The sequence below is a fragment of the Diceros bicornis genome, chromosome 22, assembly GCF_020826845.1.
Source record: "Diceros bicornis minor isolate mBicDic1 chromosome 22, mDicBic1.mat.cur, whole genome shotgun sequence".
Classification (NCBI taxonomy): Eukaryota; Metazoa; Chordata; class Mammalia; order Perissodactyla; family Rhinocerotidae; genus Diceros; species Diceros bicornis.
The window spans coordinates 8,213,459-8,239,856 of NC_080761.1; the positions used below are offsets into that span (position 1 = coordinate 8,213,459).

The window sequence follows — 26,398 nt, forward strand, 5'->3', positions numbered from 1 at the left end:
AGATCAGCAAAGGTTTCCTTTGAGAAGCACCCATGTGTTTCTTTGTCTCCTGAGACAGGGAGACACCCCCACCTCCTGCCCAGGCAGCAGAGCTAACAGAGGAGATGCACCCATTGGTAGGTAAAATCTTTCTCCACATCTTAGACATCTAGAACAAACGACATTGTTAGAGTCAGGACAGATGCTTTGAAGCTGCATTTTGAACTCTTGAAGTTAAGACTATGCCCACATTTCCTACAAATACACCCAAGAGAACCCTTTTCAATTTGGTCTCCACTCCTTCTTCCCCACAAAATATGGACAGTGCTTATTAAGATGACAAAGGAAAAAACCCCACAAAAAATCTACAGAAGAAGGGATTCATTTTCTTAGACTAATTGCAGCAAAGTTGGCTCAGCTGAGATGCAGAGGTATTGGAGGTGAGTGGGGCTGCAGGAGGGGTCTAAGAAATAAACTGAAAAGCTTCCTCCTCAAAAATAAATTATACAGGGAAGAGCAAAGGGGAGGAGACACATTTTCTTCACTAGCCCTACCCTATTATAAAAGTTAGTCGAGTTATATATTTCATCCTCTTAGGCTCTATACATACAGCACGTTTATTCCTTTTCCTTCCTGTTTTCTTCCTCTCCCATTGAAAGTCAAGCAAAACAACAAGAAAACCAAACTGAGAGTTTGAGGTGGTAGAACTCTACCTCAAATCTTCATTTTAGAATATCAGGACTTAAGGTTTCCAGACGTGTCCCTCTTCTCTCATACCCAAGTTCCAAGATCTCAGTTAACAAATCTAACATGCCAAGGGGGCCAATTCCAGGTAATCAGTGGATCTGAATTCCTGTCTATAACTCTCGCCCTTAGCGCCTCTAATGGGGGAAACTGCCTGGGGTAGAGTGTTCAGGAGCAGGCAGGACAGAACCACTTGCATCTCACCAAGATGGCCACCAGCTAATCCACTTTCAACCAAGAAGGTTCTGTGTGGGAATTTCCAAGGTCTAGTGTACTATTATTTATGTGAACAAGGTCATCTTAGGTCAAACCTCAAACAAAGGCAGCAGGCATAATTTCACAGAATCAAATCCAAACCTCGAAATCCTTTAACCTCGTGCCCAACAGGAATCCCCCCAAGCCCTTGGGTTCCCCTGGCAGAATTGTCTTGGAGATATGATACACTGCTCTAGAGAGCCATGGAAAGAGCAGGATAAGTCTTATGGGCTGAATTGTGTTCCTCTCAAATTCATGTGTTGAAGCCTTAACCCCCAGCACCTCAGAATGTGACTGTATTGGGAGTCAGGGCCTTTACAGAGGTGATTAAGTTAAAGTGAGGCCGTTAGGGTGGGCCCGAATCCAGTCTGACTGGTGTCATCATAAGAGGAAAGAGGAACACCAGGGACGCATGAGTGCACAGAGAAAAGATCACGTGCGGCATAGAGAGAAGGCACCGTCTAGGACCCAAGCAGAAAAGCCTTAGAAGAAATCACCACGCAGTCACCCTGATCACGGACTTCAAGCCTCCAGAACTGTGGGAAAATAAATCTCTGTTGTTTAGCCACGTAGTCTGTGGTATTTTGTTACGGCAGCCTTCGCAAACGAATGCAAGGAGGGCCTCCCCCCTGGGCGCAGCCACTCACCCTGTAGTAGTCAGTGCTGTACACGTCCCGGGACATCCCGAAGTCCCCGATCTTCACCAGGAGGTTCTCGCCGACCAGGCAGTTGCGAGTGGCCAGGTCTCGGTGCACGAAGTGCTGGGACGCCAGGTAGACCATGCCCGCGGCGATCTGCTGGGCGATGTGCAGCATCTGCGACTGGGTCAGCTCCGCCGGCGGGCTCCCCTCGGCCATGAGCACGGCGTCAGGTCCATGCGCCCTGCGGAGGACGCAGAAGGTTTGCTGGGGCCTCAGCTCTGCCTCGGGGGGCCCTTTGTCCCCCATCAGCGCCTGGTGCTGAAAGGCGCTGCCTGACCTCGCATAAAGAGGAGGGAAAGACGCTTCACCACAGGGGTACCTCTACAGCCTCAGGAGTGCCCGGGCTTCGCTTTCCACAGTCTAGAATTGCCAGGGCCTTGTGGGCCCAAATGATGCCCCCTCAACACACGAGTTTATGTTTTAGGGGCTCGGGAACTATGCTGGGGTCAGGCACCCGCAAGAGCCCCTGACCCTGAGAAGCAGTGGGCGACGGAAGCAAAAAACAAAAACGCGAAACAAAACAGAACATGGAGGGAGAGTTTCACTCTCCTAGAGGGCAAGTCACAGCCCCCAGTGGGAGCCCCCCTCCCCCCAGCCACATGCTGCAGCAGAGCAACCCCACCCAGCCAGTCCCTCCAGAGTGCCCCCACCAGCGCCAGAGCTGGGCAGCCATGGTCTCCTCCACTGCACCTGCTCTGCTGCCGGGCATGGTTTCTAAGCAGCCCTCCTCTCCCTGCAGCCCAAACCAGCAGAATCTCAGGGCATCCTCAGGCTGAACATTCATTCCTGGTGAAAAATTCCATCTCCCTCTGCCCTACAGACCCCCCCCCCTCCCCGACCCCACCACCCTCTAGCTTAACACATACCCTGGCCACCACATAGGAGGAGTCTTTGAATAATAACACATTTTTTCTATCACTGGGGCAAGTTTTATTCTTTACGCTATGGAAGGGCGGGAAGTATGATATTTTATATCTTCTTTTTTTTCTATCTTATACACCCGGCCTTTCCCCAGCTGTGTGACAAATTAAGGCATCTAAACACTGGCATGTGCTTCAGGCAGGGACAGGTCTGAGTTTTGGGATGCCTCCACCAGCGCTGGCAGTCCCCACTCTGGGATCCTGCCAAGACTGGTGTCACTGCCACTGACTGCCTGAGGGGGCGCTGCAGAGCAAGGAGGAAAGGCGTCCTTAGCCGCGGGACTGGACTACGGGGCAGAGGTTGGGGGGCGGGGGCGTGTCAAAGAGCTTCTCCTCCGGAAGGCAAATAAGGGAGAAGATCCCCTTCAGGACAGTTTGAAGCACTTAACATAAATATAGAGGATTTTAACACCATTTTAAAGTGGGTGACCCCAACCTGCAGACTTCCAGAACTGTATGAGTATTTGAAAAGGAGAGAGCCAGAATTATCCAAGAACACCCAACTCTTTCCCCCTCCGCCACCCGCCAGTCCCGCTCAGTTGAGCTTTCTCAAGGTGCAGGTATACCCCTTGCGTCATGGCCACAGCCCACGGTGATCTCCCAAACAGGCTGTCACCAGATCTTTCCTTCCTGTACCGTCAGAGAACAAACACTGGACCAGGAGGTGGGGAATTTTCCAGCACCATAATCTGGGGAAGCCTTTCAATTTTTCCAGTCTGTAATTCCCCATTAGTCAAAAATACAAAGGAATATTAAGCTAGGTGATCACTTAGGTCCCTTCTATCTCTAAATATCTGGATTTAACGGTTCCTAGGCAGGAAGGAGCTGCCTGTTTTTGCACAAGGCAAGCCCTAACACATTTTACCTCGCAAACCCCAGCCCCTGATGCTTCTTGCCACTGAGGAACAGTCCTGGGGAAACACCTTGGGCTCTTTTCAGCTCAGATCTCCTGCTGGAGGTGAGAAGGCTTGCGGAGCAGTGGTCAAGAATCTGGGTATAGAACTGAATTTGAACCCTGTCCTAACACACTAGCTGTGACCTCAGGTGAGCTACAGAGGTCACCTCCCTGGGCCTGTCTCCACATTCTGCGAAATGGGGGTACTAACTACGCCTTCCTGAGCTCATTGATGTGAGCCTGTACGTTGTGGCCTTTCATCAGAAAGCCAGAGAGAAAGCCTTTGCAAACAAGGTCCTCTTTAAAGAAGAAATTGAAAGGGAACACGAAAACACAACTTATCCCTGGGCATTTCTTTTTTCAACTGTTTTGTGACAGGCTGTTAGGGACACCAAAGGGCTGGCCCTTCCGACCTCACTAAGGTTGCTCAAGCCCAACCCTTCCCAGCACTAAGGGGGTAGGAGAAAGTGAGAATGTTTTCCCTCGTCATAGGAGACAAAGCTCTTACTGTGACCTCAACACCAGGAGAGGGACCTGGGGGAGCATATAAGCTGTGAGAAATCCCCAAATACTCAGAGACCCTAGGCTGGATGAAATCTTCATAGATTTAGTACAAAGAGTGAAATAAGTTGTTGATTTGCCACAGCCTTATTTCAGCCCCCAAAATCTAGACTCTGTGCATTGCAAAGACTCCAGGGAAGAGGAAAAGTCAGAGGCCAGTGCAAAAAGGCCACCTCTGCACAAAACTCCATCCTCTAGCCTTATGCTCTGAGGGCGCTAGAGAGCCGGCGGCCCTCCACTGCCTTCTGCACTTGGGGTTATCCTGTGTGGGGCGGGGCAGGCTCCTGCATGTCTAACCAGCCGATTCTCCTGCTTGCTTCTGGGTATCTGAACAAGGCTCCTTTTAATGGGAGAAGCTTCTGGATGCTTTTCTTGAGCAGAAAATCCTGCTGTAAAAAGAGGGCAGGCAAGTCTTCTAAACAAGCTCTTGAGAAGAGTATAAATAAGTTAACGCAGCAGCCCTCTGCTTCGCTCCCGGGTTACCCTCCAGCTCTTGGAAATAAAAACATGTTTCACCTCTTTTAGGAGAACATGTCATAAGAGGGGAGAAAGTACCGTCAGCAGCCTGGCCTGAGGAGCAGAGAGGTTCAGTGGCTTCTGCCAGGGAGGCTGCTCGCCCTTGCTCGGCTTGTTCTCTTCCAGTGTGGGTCACAGCTGGCACTCAGCCACGCTGTTCTGGCTCTGGAATTTCAGCGCACACTACGTTCCCTCTGACTTTTTAACAGCCACCTCAAGAGGAAGCAGTGCAGTGGTTAAGACTACAGGTTTTGCGGCCAGGGGCTGTGGGTTTGAATCTCACCTCTGTTGCTCACTAGCTGTGTGACTCAGTTTCTTCAACTGTAGAATGGGAACAATGGTAATAAGAGTTTATTGAGTTCATACAAGTTAAAATATTTAAAATGCTCAATAAATTGAAAGGTTCAAGAAATATTAGCTGTTATTGCTTGAAAAGGCATTATCTATCTTTCCCTCACTGGAAGGAATTTAGGAGAGATTCTAAGAGGAAAAACTGCAGTCTCCTTGAAAGCAGAGACCGTGTTTTACTCCTCATTTCCCAGCCAACCCAGCATAGGGCTTGGCCATATTGGTACTCAAGGTATGACTTCTGGATAAATAGAAGGTTTGGAAGATAATTGCAGACATCTGTCTCTACAGGGCAGTGCCAATGACACTTGGGCACATGTTCATGGCAGTCTAAAGGCTGGGTTCCCTTCCAGAAAGAGAGGACAGCACATTATTGGGTCTGAGAACCTGATTCTTGGCATGGAAAACCTCTTGTTCCCAGAGTTCAGCAGATTCTGAAATTGAGCAGTTTCCAATATCTCCATGCCCTGTGCAAGATGCCAGGGGAGAACCAGGTGCCCGCTCCTTCAGAAGGAGGAAGGAGAGCTAGGGAGAGGTTGACAGAGCCCAAGGAGAAAGAATCAACACACACACACCCACATGTGCGCGCGCTTCCGTGCATGTGCGTAGTCTGAACACACAAGCATTTAATCACATCCAGGTGAGTACATTTGGATTTACAGTGCTACGGTTTTGGAAAGCACTTGTAGTTAGAGAAGTAGCCTAGAGGATGGGAACAAGGAAAAAATGTTTCTCCTATGAGCAGCTAGACCTCAATCAAATTCAACTTCTTTTCCTCCTTTTACATTAGATCTGACAACACAACGTGCAGAAGCTACCATCTCCCACTCTCCTATCACCTGCAAGAAAAACTTTGCTGACATTGGATAACGCATTATTAGGATGAGTGTCTCCAGACACCGTGAATTGGCTATGTATTCCTAATCGCACCTGGCATTCCCTCACCCACACAATCAAAGGCAAAGCAGAGAACGAGGACCCATGCCAGCGAAGGAGAACTAAATTACACGTATATGCATGAAGCTAGAGATGGTGAACGTGATCGACGCGGTACAAATCATGTGATGACATTTCGAAACACAGCAGTACGCTCTCCACCTTCCACTGTCTCTCAGCGATTATTACTTAAATTGCACACTTTCTGAATCTTCCAGTGGCTATGTGAAGCTACTGGCGCTGATTTCTGTGGAAAGCCCTCTTCCGTGGCTGCAGAAACTGGAGAAGGACAGAGAGGTCTAGGTGTTGCCAGAATCTGAAAGGTATAACTTCCCAGGATTGTGGATACCTCAACCAAAATCAAGAGGAAATGTGGCAGGGAAGAAGGGTTGTGGGGACATCTGTCGATTACCTCCCATCACAACAGTCCTAACACTGGTCCTTGATGTGGATATTATTACACCCCTTTTACAAGTAAGGAAACTGAGGCCAGCAAGAGCAGGTGCAAACTGATCACCTGCTCCAACATCTTTCCTGTTTCTCCTAAATTACACTACCCACCAAGATATCACAAGCAACGCATTTGCTAATCTTTCAAAGGTGTAAGGTAAATCTATTTTAAAGAAAACGGCATGTAAGAGCCAGACACAACTTAGAGAGGATCTAACTCAGACCCACATGAGCGTGGAGGTGACCGAGGTGAAGTGGGCTGCAGACCCAACTCAGGGGCATAGCAGCTGATGCAGAATAGAGAGGAGAACTCGGTCTCCTGGCCCTCACTGCTGGGACCAGTTACTCTTAACCATCACGATCTTAAGCGTGCGACTTCGATTCGTGCCTTTGTTTAATGCAGATACAAGCATCACTGGGTTTCCTTCCCCAAGGAGTTTCTGATCAGTGTGTTTCATCTCTCCCTCGGTAGATGCAGGATGAGAACATTCACTGTGGGCCCTGACAGGGTGACCACCAGCTCTCTTTGTCTTAGCAAACTCAGCTCTCCTTGTGATTTCTTTGACTGAGGCAGCTGGTTTCCTAGTAGAAATCATTACGAGCAGAATTCAAGCTTATACTTTTTGAAAACTTCCTATTGTCTCCTATGCTAAGAGCTTTGTATCCTTATTCTAATTCAATCCTCATGCCTAACCTGCTGGCTCAATACTATCACCAGAACCTCTAAGAGACTTGCCCAAGGTCACTCAGCTATTAAATAGAGTTGACATTCAACTTCAGCTGTGTCTGGAGGCTAAACATCCTGCCTGTATCATTTTACTGCAATGTCTTTTATTCTGCAATTCAGCCCCTTGTTTCAAAGGAACTTTATCTTTCCTCCCGGATTATCTCCCCCTAAGTCATCTCTCACTCTATCTATCTTGTGGCCCCTCCCTGGCCCCTGTCCCCACCACCAAGGTGAGAACTCACTGCTGAACTAAAACCCATTTAGGCCCACGCTGGAAAACCAAGAGATGCAAACTCTATGTAATAACCCAGTGACTCCCGTTTTATAGTTAACATTTCCCCCGCCTTGCCTTGCTTTTCTCTAATGACTCCACTTGTCACAAAGCCCCTCAAGTTGAAGCTGTGCATCTTTTCATGACCTCAGGGTCTCAGTAATTGTCACAATCCTGAGTCTTTAGGGGCCCCACCAAATGCTGTTTTACCTCCTTCCTTCTAGACCTTTTGCTCTTTGGATTCTGTTCTCTTCACTAGATCCTCTGATCTATGGATGTCCTGGTTCTTCCTTCTGTTCTCAGAATAAAGTCCAAACATGACCCTTCCAGCCTTGGCTCCTCCTAGCTCCTTGTCTACCTCGCCTCCCCTTCTGTTGTCTGAAACTCCAGACCCTCCACTGTTTCCTGACCAAACCTGTCATGTGACACCTTGGTGCCCTAGCTCTTACTGTTTTCTTCACTTGAATAATGTTCTTCTCTTATCCACCTTGCAAATTCCTACAGATTCTCTAAGGCCCGTCTCAGGTGCACACGTCACATGCCGCTTAACAAATACTCAATAAATACGGGTGGAATTGAGCTGAATCACTAGCATCACATATGCAGAGTTAGTTGATTAAGGAAAAGAGCAGTGCTGTGGCCTCTGTTTCTTTCTCTGCGGCATGTGTTGGCGCCATCACCAGGACAGCCTGTTCCACAGAAAGGCCCAGGGGTCCCTTGACCCTTCCCAGGAGATCCTGTCCTCACCCTCAGGCTGTGTGGACCATGCAGGCCTGCTCCCTCCTCGAGCCCCCCTCCCTCCTCGTCCTCCCCCTGTACCTGAGGAACTTGTTGAGGTCCCCGTGCTTCATGTACTCGAAGACCATGATGAGCGGGTCACCCTCCACGCAGACGCCGTAGAACTTCACGATGTGCTCGTGCTGGAGGTTGGTCAGCAGCTCGGCCTCGCGGTGGAAGTCCTTGCGTGCATTGTCGCTGGCATCCTTCAGTGTCTGGGGATGGGGGCAGAGAGGGAGAAAACCAACACCTCTTAAACCCAGGAGGTCAAAGGGAAGGTTACGTTGAGAAGGAATTACTTCAGGGGTCTCAGGTTCCTAGATGGGAAGGAAATTCATTTCATTTGTTACACAAAAGATTGGAAAATGGCCTAATTCCTGAGGAAATAATATTTGTATTAATAATTGAGGAAAAGTCCCTTATGGACATGCAAAGCTTTGCAGTTTATGAAGCGCTTTCACAGATGTTCTCTCATTAAGTGACAGACGAGCTTTTTAGAGTCTTCTTCCCTTTTAGCACTCGTCTGGATCCAGCTAGCACCACAGACTTCTCTCCTATTTTGATGTCTGTTGTACTTTCTAGGATGGTATGTGCAGCTCACCTCTGTTCAAGTCACCTTTTAGAAACTATATAATGGAAATATTCAGTAGAAATAAGAGCACAGTGAACTCTCATGTACCCATCTTCCAGCTTCGACAGTGATCATTTTGCTGGTTTTATTATGTAACTCTCTAAAAAGCCTTCTTTAACTCGTCCCCCCACACACCGCTGGCTCATGAAACATCCCTTCCCAGTGAGCTGCAAGAAGGCCAATCATGCCACCAAGATACGATACCCAGGATCACACCAGCCAGGCTGTGGGGCCTCTAGTTCCCTGCTCAGACCACTCTGCCTCCACTGTGTCAGAGCAGGGCAAAGCGGGCATTTGTTGATGTCACACACATGTGCAGAGCTCCTGTCCTGTACCAGTCACTGAGCAGGAGCTGTGGTGGCATCAAGAAGATGCTGACACAATCCTGGCTTCAGGCACTTACAGGCAGATAGGAAGATATGTCGCATATACAATTAACTATAATTCAAACTCAAAACAGAACGTCCTGAATGACCTGGCTTCCCTGCATCTCTGTCCAGCTTGATATCTTGACGGGCCTCTCTTGAAACCTCTGAAGTACCTGCAGCTGCCCAAGTGACCCTGGGCCCCGCCTCCCTGCCCTGCACATGTTTGTCCCTCTGCCTGGAATGCTGACTCGAGTGTGGTCACTGGTGTTGGAGGCTGAATAATACCCTCCAAAATTTCCACATCCCAGTCACTGGAACCTATGACTATGTTACCTTACATGGCAAAAGGGACTTTGCAAGTGTGATTAAGTTAAGGATCTTGATGTGAGAGATTATTCTGGATTATCGGTGTGGGCCCAATGTCATCATAAATAAGGGTCTTTATCAGAGAGTGCCAGGAGGATCAAGGGAGAGAAGATGTAAGGGTAGAAGCAGAGGTCAGAGAGGAGAGAAGATGCTATGCTGCTGGCTTTGAAGATGGAAGAAGGGGCCATGAGCCAAGGAATGTGGGTAGCCTCCAAAAGCTGGAAAAGGCAAGGCAATGTTTTTCACCCTAGAACCTCCAAAAGGAGCCAGTCCTGTGGACATCTTGACTTTAGCTTAATAAAACTGATTTTGGGTGTCTGATGACTGGAACTGTGAGAGAAATAATTTGTGCTGTTTTAAGCAATGAGTTTGTAGTAATTTGTTACAGCAGCCAGAGGAAACTAATATACCTGGCTAACACCTAGCAGTCCTCTAAGACTGGGCTTTCTGAGAAGTGTTCCCTGACCCCCTTGTTGCTGTCACATCCCCTCTGTCCCTCAGGCTAGGTTGGATGGCCCTCCTAGGAACACCTCATACTTACCTCTATCATATTGCCAGCCACAAGACGTTCTAATTGCATATTTACTTGTTTGTCTCTGGTATAGACAGTGAGCTTCTTGACCCAGGGACTGTGCCTTCCACCTCTGCATTGCCAGCACTGGACACAGCACCAGGCACATGGCAGGTATTCAAGAGATGTTTGTGGAATGAAGGATAAAGGCCACAAGAAGCAAACATTGAGAGAAAAGAGGAATTTAGAGAGGGTGCCGTTGCTTCAGTTGAGGGGTGAGGAGGAGGGAAGCCCAGAGGACCCCTCCAGGTAGAGGCAGCATGTGGGTATGTGAATCCCTTCTCCAAGGAGACTGCAATCAGTCATTATCAAAGTTAGACAGCAAATGTGAACATCCATCTTCACTTAAACTGGTCGTTGGAACAGAATGAAAGTACGGTCATCCATCAGATGTGCACTGAGTATAAGACCAACACTGTGTCCAGTATCAAAGAACACTGCCAGGTCCCTGGGGTCATTTTGTAGCTTGCTGCTTTGACTCTGTTCTTGCTGTGGGGATACTTCTGACCTGGACAACTTATAGACCTCAGGATGTATCACAGGTCAAGTTCCTGGGGAGCAGACTCTGAGATGGAGATTGGTAGGCAAGACATTTATTAGAGCATGCTCTCAGTATTAATACCTATGGGAGGGGTCGGGCAAAGGGTGAAGATGATGGTGCAGTCCAACAGAGCCTCAGCTGCCCTACAGGATGACCCTTCAGACTTGTCTTGAGTTGGCCCAAGGGGGCTGAGCCTTTGAAGCTCCTTATCAATCAGTCATCAGATGGGGGACACCCCAGGAAGGGAATGTGACCTTGAGTGGACTTGCTAAACCCTCATAGGGAGTTGGCAGCTGAGGACTGTCTGTTGCAGCTTTCCCAGCAACTAGGGGAGCAAGTCCTTCGTTCTCAAGGGGGCCAGGTGGTTCATCATCAAGCCCATCTCAAGATGAAATTTCGGTGTGCAGTTTACCACGCCCAGGGCTGCCCTCCACACAGAAGGGCACCACTGGATATGCAGGGCCTGTTTCATATCAGCGACAAGGAAACATTATGATGGCAGAGGCAGCAGCAAGATCCCAAAGTATTTTTTTTTTTTTCGAGGAAGATTGACCCTGAGCTAACATCTGTTGCCAATCTTCCTCTTTTTTTCTTTTTTCTCGCCAAAGCCACAGCACATAGTTCTATATCCTAGTTGTAGGTCCTTCTAGTTCTTCTATGTGGGACACCACCTCAGCAAGGCTTGATGAGCAGTGAGTAGGTCAGCTCTCAGGATCCCAACCGGTGAACCCCGGGCCACCAAAGCGGAATGTGCAAACTTAACCGCTATGCCACTGGGCTGGGCCCCCAAAGTCTTTTCTGCTACAATCATCACAGGATCTAGCATTTTCACTAACTGCCTTTAGCATTTGAAGCCTTGTCCCCAGTGGTGACCTGACCCAAAGAGACAGAAATTATAGGTGTAGTTTTCTTTAGGCAGTTGCTTCTTACAGCAGATAGTGGAGATACCATTTGAGCAAAGGGTCTGGTGATGGAGTTCCCCATTCTCACTTTAGTACTTCGTTTTTCAGAGAAGTGTCTTTAAAATCACCATCAGTTCTGCTTTGAAAAGTGAGCAGATGTGGGTCAGCAAGTGCTCAGACAGGCTGTAAAGCTTTGACAGGGCCGTTGCTATGGAAATCGCACATTTCTTCATTTAATAACAAAATGAACAGTGGCCAAGAACCTGGGGTCTGGGGCTCTGCTCCCTTAAAGCTCTGGAAACTGGGCTTGTACCCATCCAAACTAAACTCCTTCATCTGTGATGCACAGGGAGGAGTGAAGTGCTTGTCTTGACGATTTGTTTAGGTTGGTTTTATCCATTGGCATGCTTTTAGCTGTTTTTAAATCCAACCACTGTTTTGCTTTGTTGAACTTCCAAGTAGAAAAAGAGCAGATGAGGCAAGGACACAGGCATGGAGGAGGTGGAAGTCGTCATCAGCTGGGTCCTTCCTCTGGCTCACGGAGCAAAACACACCAATCCGAGCACTTCTCACACTTGGACTTACATTATGGTTTTGAGTTCATGTCTGTCTCCACTACTTCCTTTGACAGTAGAAGTGTGTTGAGTTCACCTGTTTATCACTGGCTGCCTAACGCAGTGTCAGGCAACTAAAAGAACTCCTGTCTTGTGAGGTTTGTGCAAACTAGAGATAAAAGAGCATTGGAAAGGAATGAAAAGTGAATGTTCATCTGGAAGGGTGGAACATGGGCCCAAGTAAGGAAGAGAAATGAAGAAGGACGAGGAAGAGAAAGCACGTGGGAGAATGCAATGTTGATGGGGAGGACTTCCCAATGCAATCTCTCCTGGAAAGCTGGCCCCAAATGTTTGTGTTCTCCTTCCAGTCAAAGGGCAAATCCTCACAATGTTGGTACTCAAGTGGAAGGAGTTCTAGCTTAGAATCAAAAGATCTGGGTTCAAATTCTAGCTCTGCTCTGGACTTCGCTAAACTCTAATTTTCTCCTCTGGAGAGTGAGGGTAACAATATCAACTACTTCACAGGGTCACGGGGAGGATTGGCTGAGATAGTGTAAGTTGGGATGCTTCCCAGGGTCCCCGGTAGATGGTGAAATGTGAGTGATTTGAATTCAAAACCACACCCAAGCCTGCATTCGGTTTGCTCACACAGGATCCAGGAAAGCCAAAAGATGCATGGATAAGGCACAGAGGGAGGCCCAAGACACAAGGGTAATAATGCTCCTGAGGCTGCCACCGTCTCCCTCCTGAAAGCCCTTGAACTGTGCAATGTTTTCTCGGAGATTCAGTCTCTTTATTCAGAAGTTGCTCAGAGTTGCTGGGATAGCTTATCGCTAAGGCCTCAGCCTGTCTCTAACAGTAAGTTGAAGAAGGTGACTTTGGCTTTAGGTCATTATCACAGAGCATGAACAAATTTTGAATGTAACCTTTCTTCTCAAGTTTTAGCCATGTAGTGTTGATTCAAGAATGCTTGATCGTGTATGTGTGTGTATGTGTGTGTGTGATAGAGAGAGAGAGAGAGAATGTCAGGCAGCAGAGTAGAGACATAGAGTGGGAGCAAAGACAAGATTTTCTTTTGGGGGAGCACCAAACTGAAAGAGTTAACAAGAATCTAATATTTCCATTTCTCAAAGGTAAAATACTATGGGGGCTGGCCTGGTGGCCTAGTGGTTAAGTTCGCGTGCTCCGCTTCAGCAGCCTGGGGTTCGTAAGTTCGGATCCTGGGTGTGAATCTACACACCGCTCATCAAGCCATGCTGCGGCAATGTCCCATATAAAGTAGGGGAAGATGGGCACAGATGTTAGCTCAGGGACAATCTTCTTCAGCAAAAAGAGGAAGGCTGGCAACAGATGTTAGCTCAGGACCAAGCTTCCTCACCAAAAAAAATAAAATAAAACAAAACACTATGGGAAGAGACCTCACTCTTAGTGAAATGTCCAAAGCTGTGCTTCAGTAACATTTTTGGGCTGAAGAAAGATTTCTCTATTCATGGGACAAATGCATCTCATAAACCTCGCCCCTTCCCATGTGCCCATCCATTTTTGCATGTTGGATGCTTTTTCTAAATTATGATTCAATTCTATTTTAAGAGATTCAGAAAATATGGTGGTAACGAGTTGGGCAAAATCATCTTTTGAATTTGGCACTCGAAGGACAGAGTTTTTCTAAGGGTGGAACCACAGCCAGACAGTAATCAGAAGCTGGAAAAATCCTGCTACCAACCCCATTTATAAAAATCATCTCTGTTTTAGTACCATGGCTGATTGTAATTTTACTCAATTAAGGGAGGCTTGGCTGGTTCCCCGAGTCCCTTGGCAATGGACATGAGGTGGCAGCTTCCCTCACTGACAATTCTCTCCACTTAAATTTCATTTTGACAGGCCTATTTGCCCAATCATTGAGCATTGCCATTTTCTTACTCCTAGTGTTTGCTTTGTAGCTTCATTTGTTCTTATTCTTGGTGAATTTCCTGACACTCTAAGGTTGCTGTCCTTTCTGAAGTCATTCTCAAGGGAGAGGTCTCATCCTGAGCTACAGTGCATCACTGCCTGGAGTACACACTGATTCAGAGTTGGAAGAATGAAATAACATGAAGTAAACTTCAGCACAGAACTGAGAAATTACTGAAGGTAAAATAGAAGTCAGAAAAAAAAAAAAGGAAAACTAACATTCGTCTGAAATGCTTCAGCAAGATATTAAGGCTAACAGGAAGCTAGTAGGAGAGGCAAGAAAGCTTATTTGAAATCATTGGTGAGACTGGATGTTGTAGGACATGACAAATGATCATGCATTGCAAAGTAGGGGTGGTTTAGGAGACACAAAGTAACACAGAGATTGTGTCCTTTTTTTTGTACTGATCTCATATACTTCTCTCTTATTTTTCAGAGATCATAGAAACAGAGTTAAGGTGAAAGTTAACAAAAAGAGATTATTATGGTAAGCCCAATGCCCACCATTGTGCTTAAAACATAGAGGGCAATGAGTAAACTCCCATACGAGGCAACCAAGATGCATGAAGATGTTCATCAACATTCCTGAGGTCCTCTGGGTCAGGATCATTGGGTCAAGACCTGTTGCTAAAGGAGACTGTTTATTCTTCTGATACCTTCCAGACCTGTACTGTCCAATATGATAGCTGACAGGGACTATGTGGCAGGTGATCATTTGAAATATGGCTTATCCAAATTGAGATGTGCTGTAAGTATAAAATACACACCAGATTTTGAAAACTTGGTATGACTAAAATATCTCATCGATATCTTTACATTAATAATATGTTGAAATATTTTAGATATGTTGAATTAAATAAAATATATTAATAAAATTAGGTTCATCAGTTTCTTTTTACTTTTTTAATGTGCATACTAGGAAATCTTAAAATAAAACGTGGCTTGCATTTGTGGCTCATGTTATACTTCTATTGGATAGAATTGTTCTATAAAAGCCAACTCAGTAGGCTACTAATGGGTCAAACTGCTTCTTGGGAATATGGAAAACAATGCTAAATTGAAATAGAATTAAGGCAGAATTAGAATAGAATAGAATTAATCAATAGAATTAACCTTCTTATAAGATTCTTACAGGCAATGATTAGTATTTAGAGTAAGGCGTAGCCACGGTGCTGTATGATTCTTCTAACTTGTAGAGACTTCTCTAAAGAAAGATAGAGGAAATTTCTATCAAATTCTTACAAAAGTGAACTTTGGTGTATTTTGATAAATTCAGAGATGGGAAGAATTTGATAGAAATAAAACCTTAGAAACTAAGGAAGGTGCAATAGATGGCTCCCCAACATTCCTACAAATGTAAAAACAAATTAAATAATTGTATTAAAATAACTATTACAAACACTCAGATAGTACTAGAAACCAACTCACTATATTCTAGAAACCAACACTCTGTGTATATCAACTCAATCATATGTAACTGGCCTTTGAAAGGACTTTAATTATGTACCAAGTGACAGCCTTAAATACAAGATTCATTGCCAGAGTGTTGATTGCTGCTATCTCTATTTTCACAGCCATGCTGACTCTTATGGTTCAGAATCTAACAAGTTGACCATTCAGTGGAAAACATGAGGCTAAGTTCTAATTCACATACTTTAAAATACTCGCAATAATTTTGGGGATAAAATTGATGGTTTATGTGTACATATTACATCAAGTTGCATATTACGAATGCTGTCTTTGGAAGACAGAAAACTAATTCATAGCAATTGTCATATTAGAGAAATATTAACTCAAAAGAGTGACTCAGAAGTTAGCCTCCAATATGGACAACTGCATATATTTACAGTCTTTAAATACGCCAGCATACAATTATCTGAGACAATTTCACTAGATATAAAGGAACTAGACTGACGGATCGCGGGTAGACTGTGACTCAGTTGCGAGTTGGGCTATCATGTTAAAGTCAATTAAAAAGCAATACATCTACCACAATGAATACAATGTTCCAGAGACACAGAGGTATGTTATTAATCCTCCAGCTATGTTTGGTACCAGATGAGTCCTCACTAGAGTGAAATGCACTGTTTTGGTTTTAGCATTTCTAAAAAGATGTGGATAAATTGGAGAAAAGCCAGGAAAGAGGGTTAACAAGACAAATTAATAAGACAAAAAACAGATCTCCAATCAAAAGTTAAAGTTACTGGGAAAAGGACATTGATGGAGCAACTTAATAACTGGGGCCCACCTGACTCATGTACAGGAGGGGTCTTATAAGGAAAATGTTGCTTTCCATCCTACAGCATACATGAGCACATACATGTGCACACATACACATACACTTGCATGCACACACACGGAAAGAATGCACTTATACTAAAGACCAATAGAAATCTGTTAAGCAAAGTCTGGACAATAAAGATGATTATGCCTTTTAACAAGCCACTATTAAAAGCTTACAATTTCTGTTCCTAGAGACTTATAAAGATGGAATTGATAGATAGCACTTCCTGCTACATTATGTCCTGTTAAGGTATACAAACTACTATTTTAGGGCAACACTGACAAATGTTCTCTTAAGTACACTAATCTTGTCATCATCCATTTCCATTTTGTGGGAACAAGGATTTTACTTCCCAGTGTAAATGGAGAAGTGGGGAGGAAGCACAGGAGGGAAGAATGGGAGAGGGACTTCACAATTATTCAAGATGGGAGCACTGATAAGATCACTGTCGTAAAAAGGAGAGAAAGAAAATAGTCATCTGTCTTAGAAATAAACTTGCCTGGGTAGTGCACTTGAATCAATGAACTCCTGATGCTCTTTCTTAGCTCTGAATTGCCTCACTGTTCCAGAATTAGAGAATGAGCCTTCCTTCTAGAGCCCTTATCTTGCCCTTGCACATATTCTGAGACAACTGGCTCCAGCTGCTCCTTTCCCATAGGTGGCCTCATGTGTGCCACGTGACCACCTCAGATGATTGGACCACAGGTAGGTGGCCAGCCACGAAGACTGAGTGGAGTAACTGGACTCATGGTATTTTCCTTCTAGAGGAATCTGAATGTGAGTAACAGAGCCCATGTGAGTAGCAGTTGGCACACGGTAGGAAGCAGCAGAGACCAGAGACAGCTGCACTGCATTAGTAGGGAAGCCTAGAGGACAATCCCTGATGTCTCCCGCTGAGAGGATAAAGAACAGACAGTCATAGGGCTACCTCAGATCCTGAGTGGGCTTTTAAATCCCAACTGCTCCAGTCACAGAGAGGCCTAGCTATCCTACAGTTTCTACCTGAGTTGGTCATCTTTCATTTTTCCTGTCAGATCTCTTTACCCCTTCTTCTGGCGATATATCATTTCTAATATTCTTTTGGGAAACCAATGTTTCCCCACATTCAGCCCACGTGTATTGGGTAGAGTTGACCTCATCTTCCATTTCCAGGGATATGTATGTGACCTAGGCCTGGATAATCAGTATATTCATTCCTTGGCGAGAGGCCCAGGTGATACAACTCAAGACAAGTCAGTAGGAGTCAGCCCTCAGGCTTTTGAATAACTGTTGGGAAAGAGGAGCTCTCTTTTAGGTTGCTAGGAGGGCAGGCTTTAAGGCCAGAGCCATTGCTGCCAAGTCTTTACCACAGTGTGGGGAGAACCTGCCTAAGATGCAGTCAATATAGAGGAAAGCAGAGCCAAGAGATGGAAAGAGAGAATTGTTGATTCCCTGGATCTAGCAGTGCCTGAAACTAGGAAACCAGTAGCAAGGTTTCCCAGTAGTTTGAGCAAATAAATTCCCTTTTCTGCTCAAACTAGCTTGAGTTGGGTTTCCAATGAACATTATACTTCTCTTCTTATCAAGCTGGTTATGACGTTTTGCTTGTATTCCCCTGAGGCCAAAGCACTCACTCCAGAATCCAGTTTTCCTTATTTCCACTTATTCTCTTGAATTACATTTCTACTTGGGAAAACATGCAAGTGTCCCTCATGCTTACATACAAATAGGCACAAATAACACACTCCTTTGTATTACGTGGTAAGTGGCCTTGTGTTGAATTTCCTCTGTTTGTTTTACCAGGACACATGTAAAATTCAATACATGAAAATGTAGTGCACAGTGGGCAGGGGACTGATGAAGGAGGCCTGAGCTTTAGTCCTAGGTGTGACATTAAGTGACCTCATTCAAGCTATGTGACTTTCGGTGGGTCATTTATCTTCTCTGGGTTCCTGTTTCCTCACTGGCAAAATGTGGGAGTTAAGCTAAAGAATATCAATAATAGCTCTATATATCTGCATAGTGATTCAATCACTTCTAAAATGATTTCTCATTAGATTACTTTATCCTATATATATTATCTTTACAGTTCCTCTCAGCTATAAAATTCTATGACTATCAATAGCTCATCAAATCATTTTCTTACCTAGAAACGCCAACTGCCAACTCTTTACTTCTTCAAAAGGCTATTATTTCTATGGTCCATCCATCCATCCATTCACCCATCATCCATTCATCTACCCATCTGTCCATCTATCCATCCCTTCATTCATTCAGCAAGCATTTAATGCATGCTACCACATGTTGGGCAATGTGCTAAAAAGCATGGTTCCTTCCCTTGAGAATATGCCACTCTAATGGAGGGGACAGACATTCACGCCATTGATTAAATAAGCCCACAAATACATATATAATTAACAATCTTGACAAATGCTATAAAGGACAAGTATAAATGCCTTAATAGCATATAATAGAGAAGTCTGACCTAGACTGGGGAGGAGGCAAGGGGAGGTCTCCCCAGAGAGGAGCTACTTGAACCGAGAGCTGATGGATTAGTGGAAGTTGCATGGAACAAGGGGCTGGGCAGTTGGCCTCCAGACACGTGAACAGCAACAATGTGTTGGATGTTACTTTGGGGCTGCCTCATGGTAAGGTGCCAGAGGGTTTATCAGTCAACGCTTCCAAAACCCTTGGTGAAGAAAATCATCACTATTTCCTCTGTTAACAAAAAGATATTCAGAAACATGAAAAGCAAAAATCCTAAGTTGGACCCAGAAGAAAGCATCTGCTGAACTCAGATTTCACCATTTCTCATTTCGCCAATTATTCCTGGGCAGGACGTCTAACTCACTTTAACTTACACCTCGAGGAAGTCACTTGACTTCCCTGGGTCTCGGTTTTCTCATCTATAAAACATGAGACTTGGGTTGTATGTCTGATTTCTAAGGTCTCTCTTGTATTCAGCATTTTATGTTTCTAGAAATACACCTGAGTTAGTGGAGAAGGGGAGGAGGGGCCACGAATCCTACAAAGCACACTTGTGGCTATATTTAAAAAACTAAAATCAGCGCGCATTCATAGTACAAGGCAATGTTGTAGGAACTGTAGCTATTGAAATGCAGGTTGGATAGAGCCAAAAATAGCGAATGCATCCACAGCTAATGCAGAAAAACTGCGATGAAGCAGTTTCCTTGGCAATTGAGTTACTTAAAGGTAAAGTAACTCATTTTGATCAAAGACTGGTTTCTCTGCTTCTTATCCTCTCTATGGATTCTTCAGTTGTAATTCAGTGTAAAGGGAAAAAATGGTTGACAAATCCACTACACTAAAAAACAAAGGTCATCCAAAAATATCAAGAAAAGGGCAATCTGGTTGGATCCAGACAAGCGGATACTCTACTGGGAGAGGCATGCTCACCCCCCATGCGCCCTTGAGTGCCCTGCACATGCCTTAGGACCGCTTCCATCTTAAACCATTCCTGTGGCTCCCTCAAGCTCTTAAATCATTTGGGGCAAGCGACACCAGAAATTACAGGAACCTGACATCTGTCAGTCTGAATGCAAAGCCTTGGGTTTCAAACCAGTCACCTCCTTGTAAAAAAGGGAAAAGGACAATGGCTGCTATTTCTTAGCATGCATAATCAATGCTGCAGGGGTTGCTAGGCAACGAGCAGAAAGACTGTCAAACATCCCTGGTTGCCTCCAGTGGAGGAAGAGCAGCCACTCGAGAGAGGTGACATTGTGTGCAAGCCCTGGAAGCCGGAAGCCATATTTAGTTTGTCTCATTCCTTAAAAAATCCCTTTATTGTGGTCAGGACCGAACCATAAACATTTCCCTCCAAGGCAATCAGCCCACAGCCCTAACAATGAGCAGGACAGACTGGCCGGAGTCAGTACTGTGAAAGGTCCTCATGTTATTCTGAGCCAATTCATCCTGGAGCCCAGGGAAGATCTGACTGTTTCCTTACGTGGCTACAGCTTCTGGATCCCAGAGAGTTAAATGGGCATCCTCTCTGAAGCTTGTAATCATTCTAGCAAACATAAGCAAAGCCTCTGATTTCAACACGAATGCACATTCAAGGTCATGGAGATAAGTCTTCTTGGGTGTGTCACCTTGAAGTTGGAATGGCTTTTTAAGCTGTAGGCATTTTGTCCTCCTTATTTGAGATAATGGTTTCATTTGAATTTCAACAAGAAGGAGATCAGCAAAGAGAAGGGGTCAGGGTTTGATAAAGGAGTAAATACTTTACTTCTTTTTAGCAGCATTGATTAAAGAGCAAACACTCATCATTAATGACTATAGGTCATTAATTTCCAAACACTTATTTGGCAAAACCAGGAGGTGATGAGAACAAGGTCCTGGGTCTGGGTCAGAGGCGGGATTAGGCCTATGATTGGGATTTAAACCAGAGAGAAGCCTCACCAATGGCAGTGATGGCCGATACCCCCAGAGGGAGCACATCGTGGTGGGCAGGACAACTGGCTAATTGCTGTTGTTGGCTAATCCCTCATCATTACTAGCCCAAACCCTGAAGTCCTCTCTTGGCATGTGTTTGGAAGGAAATGGAATGTACGGGTTGAGGGTGCCCTAGATTTAGCTACACAATACCCTTTCCTTTAGGGCATTGCAGGAAGCACAGAGAAGTAGGCACAGAATAAGTAATGATACTAAGATGAAAGGCTACACCCCCTGAGAAATTTTTTGGATCCATCTCTGTATCTGGCTGAGGTCTCTCAGCAATTCCTACACTGTCGCTTAGGATTCTCTAATCTTCCAGGAATTTCTCACATTCAAAGATTCCCACTTTGTGACCCCATGGAGAGAACGCAGAGTCTGAAGACCTGTAAGTCAGGGCCTCCGGGACGGCCTCCCAAGAGCAGTGGGAGACACAGGCCCAGAACACGAATCCGTGGTCTTCAGTCTCCTTGTCTCTAACGCAGGGCCAGATTAGGATCAGATGTTCCCTAAGCTTCTTCCAGCTCTAATATTTTATCAATCTATGAATTTGCAAAAATAGAGGCACCTTTTGATCCCATTTATTCAAAGGGAGGAAAAAAAACATAGCAGCAGAAGAAAGCAAAGACTGCAGATATAACGCTGCCAAATGTTCTGAACATTTTATGCTTAAAAAAAATAACAAACTTCTTAAGCAAGTGAAAGAAAAGAGGAAGCGATAGCAACAGCAGGCATTAACCATCCCAGAGTGGCTGCAGGATCCTTCCTTTACCCTTTAAGCACATGACCTCACATCTCTCTGACATCTCCTTTCTTCTCTGCTCTCCTCTGCCTCACTCCCCCCTCCATTCACCTATCTTAGTGAGATGATGTTTATTTGACAGATATTACATTTCTCATCCCTAGAAAGACCCGTCCTTTATTCACTCCAAAGGGCAGCTTTTAGAAGCTTTTGCTGACAGCATCTGTGCCGCTTGTGTTAGTTACCTTCGCTGGTATGGAGAGCAAATGTACTTTCATTTGGATGAACTTTAACAGAAACTGTGTTTAGTCTGTAGGATGGGCCAGTTCAAGAATAATTTAGTCTCTCTTTTCAGTTACCCATTATGTGTATACTGAAGTATCTTAACGCTAATTACAACAGCAATGGAATATACATCTGATTTTAAAAAATGAAAAGTTGTCCTGGTTATAACTAGTAAACAAACGCCATTCCTACAAATATTATGTGTTGGGCAGAAACAAAAAGCGAAACTCAATCATCTTACATTAAGCCAAGAAGTTACATTTTATTACATTAGCCACATCCATATTCATTTTTCATTTAACTCATTTTATAAATAGTATACCTCCTTTAAGTGTTTTATATATATTATCCAACACTTTAGTGAGTTGCTGTTTTTTAAAAAATTTTGACAATGCATTTATGAAAGATCTGCTAAAGTCTTTTGTGCTATTTTTGTTCATTTTTGTGTTTAGAGAGCTCAGTGGAAATTTTATCCCCTTCAATAATGTTTATCTTACTGAAGATCAAGTCTCCTTTTTGGATTTATGGGGAAATGGCTAGGACGAAGGACTATCAGACTTCTTTATTTTAGTAAAAGCTTGTGTCTCCTAGGATGGTGGAATCCACAAGAGATGCCCTCCACCCTAGGATGGAATAATGCCTGCTCTCTATAAAATCCTGGAGCCTTGGAGACATTTTGGAGTGACAAGGTAAGGTATAACAGAAGATCTCGGTGGAGCAGAGGCTGAGAGGGGAAGTGAACTCCACAGTCTCCCTCCAGAAGCTCGAACACGAGACGAGCTCCAGATGAGCTTAGCACAAGGACGGAGAGATCCCAGGAGACAGGCTGAGTCTCCAGGATTTAGCTGGTTGAATTCTGTTTGACCCCACTGCCCTCCATCTAGAATTTAGTTAGCATTGAGTAGCTCAGAGCTATTCACAGCCTGCAGACTGGTAAGTTGCCCTGAGAAGAACCTCTGACAGTTGGATGTGTCTCCAATATCCTTTCCACTGTCCATTTAGTTACAGAAATTTGGACACATCCACCAATGCAGATGTAATTTGCTCCTGAATTGGCCACTAAAATAAAATAAAGTAACACTTCCACACATTAGTGTGACCATGGATAATGAGACATTCTGGAGTGTTCTCTTACCTTCACTGCCACCAAGATCTTGTCCTGCTCAGGACAGAGGTTATAGCATTCAGCTAGGAAAACTTTTCCAAAGGCTCCTTCGCCTAGCTCCCTTTTCAGAACAATGTTATGTCGCTTGATGTGCTGAACAACTGTAAAACAAAGACAGAATGGAAATTGGAATGGAAGCACTCGGAGGTTAGGACAGAGGGGGGTGTCAGGGGCCTGCATCTCGAGCCTGCAGGCCAGGATTCTCTCCTCTGCACACAGTGACCCAAAGGAGAAGCTCAGTATCCATCCTCACAGTCCAGCCCAAATGCCTGGAAGGTGGTTGCATGGGCTTGCTCTCCAGAGCTCAACTAATGTTTTTGATAGAACTAAAGCAGTGACCTAGCCATTGGCTGCGAAATGTCATTAATGAAATTTACAGACTAAGAAAGGGGAGAAATGAGGTAGGAATGGACATTAAGAGCAGGCCTCTTACAAGCGGGATGCTTTGCATATATTGGTTCGTCATGTGTCTAGTGGGAAAAGGCAGAGACATAACCAGGAATCCCTACTTATTTGTTAGGCTGCCTCAGACTCCTGAGGGCAGGCGAGAGGCTCAGAGCACACAAAGGGAAAATGCAAGACCTGTGCGTTGCCTGTTAAAGTTTTGTCCTCATCCCAGTTTTAGTCTCCTGGTGAGGTGGGCTGGACCATGGTTGAACCTCAGTGACTCCTTTTGTTTAGACCAGAAATGTCTAGACTATGCCAAAAGCTGGCTTCCTTAACTCCTTTCTAAGATCATGCCCTCGTCTTGGCTCTCCAAAGCCAAGAAGAGACAAGAATAGATGCATCTGGGGAAGACAGAATGTTTCTCCCTCTAGTCCAGAGCAGAGCTGGCCCATGTCACTCAGCCATACACTCTCCTGGGGAACGAGGCAGGAGGCAGTCAAGGGGCCTTTGAAGCTCATTAGCTGCAAGGTGGAGCCAGTGGGGAAGCCCAAAAGGAGACTCTGTAGAGGACACAATTGCAGTGCCAGCTTGTGCCTCTTCACCCAGCACATCAAACGTCCAAGCCCTTAGCACAAGGGTTCCACCAGGTCACAGCCACCATTCTTTTCTGAGCTACTCATCCGTGGATGGCAGTGTTAAAAAGAGATTGTGGGGCTGGCCTGGTGGCGCAGTGGTTAAGTTTGCATGCTCCGCTTCAGTGGCCCGGGGTTTGCAGGTTCGGATCCCTGGTGTGGACCTATGCACGGCTCATCAAGCCATGCTGTGGCAGGTGTCCCACATATAAGTAGAGGAAGATGGGCACGGATGTTAGCCCATGGCCAATCTTCCTCAGCAAAAAGAGAAGGATTGGCAACAGATGTTAGCTCAAGGCAATCTTCCTCACCGGAAAAAAAAAAAAAAAAAAGAGAGACAGAGATTGCAATGCCCCCTAGAGCTTGGAATGTGTGGCCAACAACATTCTCTCATTTCTCTCTCACAACCCTGTGAAGCATTCCTCTATGCATTTCACACATGGGGAAACTCAGTCTTCAGGAATTTCAATGATTCACTGTGTGAGAATGGAGGAGTTGAGATTTGAATCCAGGTCTGCCTGAACACTGAGTCTATGTTTTTTCTTCTACACCACTAAGTTTCTTTTCAGTTGTGAACTGTGTTAAGCATGGCAAGAGAAATAAAAATTTGTAAGGAGTAGAGTAAAAAGTAAAAATAATCTCCCAGCTTCCTCTCTGCTTAGTTCACCTTTCAAAGGCCAATTCAAGTTCTCACTCCCTCAGAGAGGTTTCGAGGACCACAAAGAAAAAGAAAATATAAAAGCATATTTCTGCAGTTTAAATAATAATAATAATAATAAAATGAATACCCATGAACCTATCATCCCAATTAAGAAGCAGAGCAGCCCTAGTACGTTTGAAGCACCACTGTGTTCTTTCTTGATGCTATCCTCTTTCTACCCGCTTCCCAGGGATAACTACTATCCTGAATTTTATGTCAATCATTTTCTTATAGATTTGCTACCAATGACATGTCCCTAATGAGACACTGTTGGGCTTTGCCTGGTTTTGAACCCACGTCAATGAAATTGTGCTACGTGCATTCTTCCATATCTTGCATCTTTCACTTAACAATGTCCTTGAGATTGAGTTACACAGTGCATGTATTAGTAATTCTTTCATTTTTACTACTTTATAATATTCAGTAGAAGGACTCTACTACCATTTATTTATGCGTTCTCTGTTGATGGAAGTGCTATACAGTTTCTTTTTAGATACAACTTGATATAAAATATAAGTGGTGATTAAGGTTTTGCTTTAATAGGATTTTTCCCCTGATAATTCATGTGGTTTGGAGCTATGACTGCTTCCATGGGCCTTTGGGAATTCAGGGTGATAAAAATCAAAAGGTCTTTTATGAGCAACAATATTAATGAATACAAGAATGTGTATTAATTTCTCATGCTCCAGTAGCAATGCCTGAATTTAAGAGGAGAGAAATGTGTTCATTAGGTAGAGTGCCCATATGAAGAGACTAATGTAATTCTGGCAGAGAATTAGCTGTCCTATTTAAATCTAATATTTAACTCCACGGCTGTCACATGTTCACTGGGAATTAAATTGCCACGTGATTTACTTTACACTCTAACCAGATCAAGGCAAGTATTTAACTTTTTTTGCATTTGACTTACACTTTTCTTTTTTTTTTCCTTAATATTCCAAGCAATATAAAAAGTTGGTGGGAAATAAGTTTATAAAGCTATGGATAAAACCACAATTTACTGTCTTCAAAACTAAACTTGATGAAACCAGTTTTCTCATGTTGACCTTGAAAGTAGTAAACACATGTTTTAAGGAATGGGCTATTTTGCATTAATTTGCTTTATTAGTTTGGGACATAATAGATTACAGGAATGGTGGCCTTTTGCCAATGCATTTCCTCTAAACAGAATGAATTTCTCTGTTATAAGACTGGAAGCCTCTTAGCAGCACAGGTAACAATTTTGTCTTTATGTTTGCATGCCAGACAGAGCCTCACAGGGCTTTGCATACAATTGGTGCTATAGAAGTATTTATTGAAAAATGTGCCAAAAGATAATAAAAACAACAGACAAATACTGTTTAATTATATTATTTCAGTTAACTGACAACAACCCTATTGAGCATGGAGTCAATAAAGCAGCCCACTTCTCCAAGATGCCAGGAGTGGGAGGACAACTGAAGCGCTCACATCACTGAGCTGAGAATTTCTTCCCCTTCTCCTCCAAAAGAGCATCAGGACTTACCCGGACCCGCCTCATTTCCTGTTTCCTTCAATCCCCTTGGTACCCTCTCGGAGCATCCCTCCTTATCCACCTGCCTTGCAACCCCCATTGCTCTCAGTGTCCCAGGCTGAGCCAGTGCTCATCCCACCACCTCCCTTGCAAACTCTCTCAGGGGGCCCTCTGGGCTCATTCTCTGTCATTCACAAGCCTCCTATATCCTCAACCTTTCCTTAAACGTCCCTTTATCTCTTTGACTCAAATAAAACCTTGGCTATGCCCTGAGGTAGGAAGAAGGACCTGGCTACTCAATTCCAAAAACTTGG

The 26,398-nt window shown here is 44.7% G+C and overlaps 1 protein-coding gene across 3 annotated transcripts in view; it reads right to left on the reverse strand.

Annotated features, from left to right (window-relative positions):
• Positions 1-26,398, reverse strand: part of NTRK2 (neurotrophic receptor tyrosine kinase 2) — a 350,327-nt gene that overhangs the window by 68,491 nt on the left and 255,438 nt on the right. For all 3 annotated transcript variants that reach the window (XM_058565525.1, XM_058565524.1, XM_058565523.1), the window contains 3 exons: positions 22,844-22,974; positions 8,123-8,295; positions 1,626-1,860 (listed from right to left, as the gene is read on the reverse strand). In XM_058565525.1, coding sequence (XP_058421508.1) covers positions 1,626-1,860; positions 8,123-8,295; positions 22,844-22,974 — 539 coding nt within the window. The remainder of the gene's footprint in view (positions 1-1,625; positions 1,861-8,122; positions 8,296-22,843; positions 22,975-26,398) is intronic.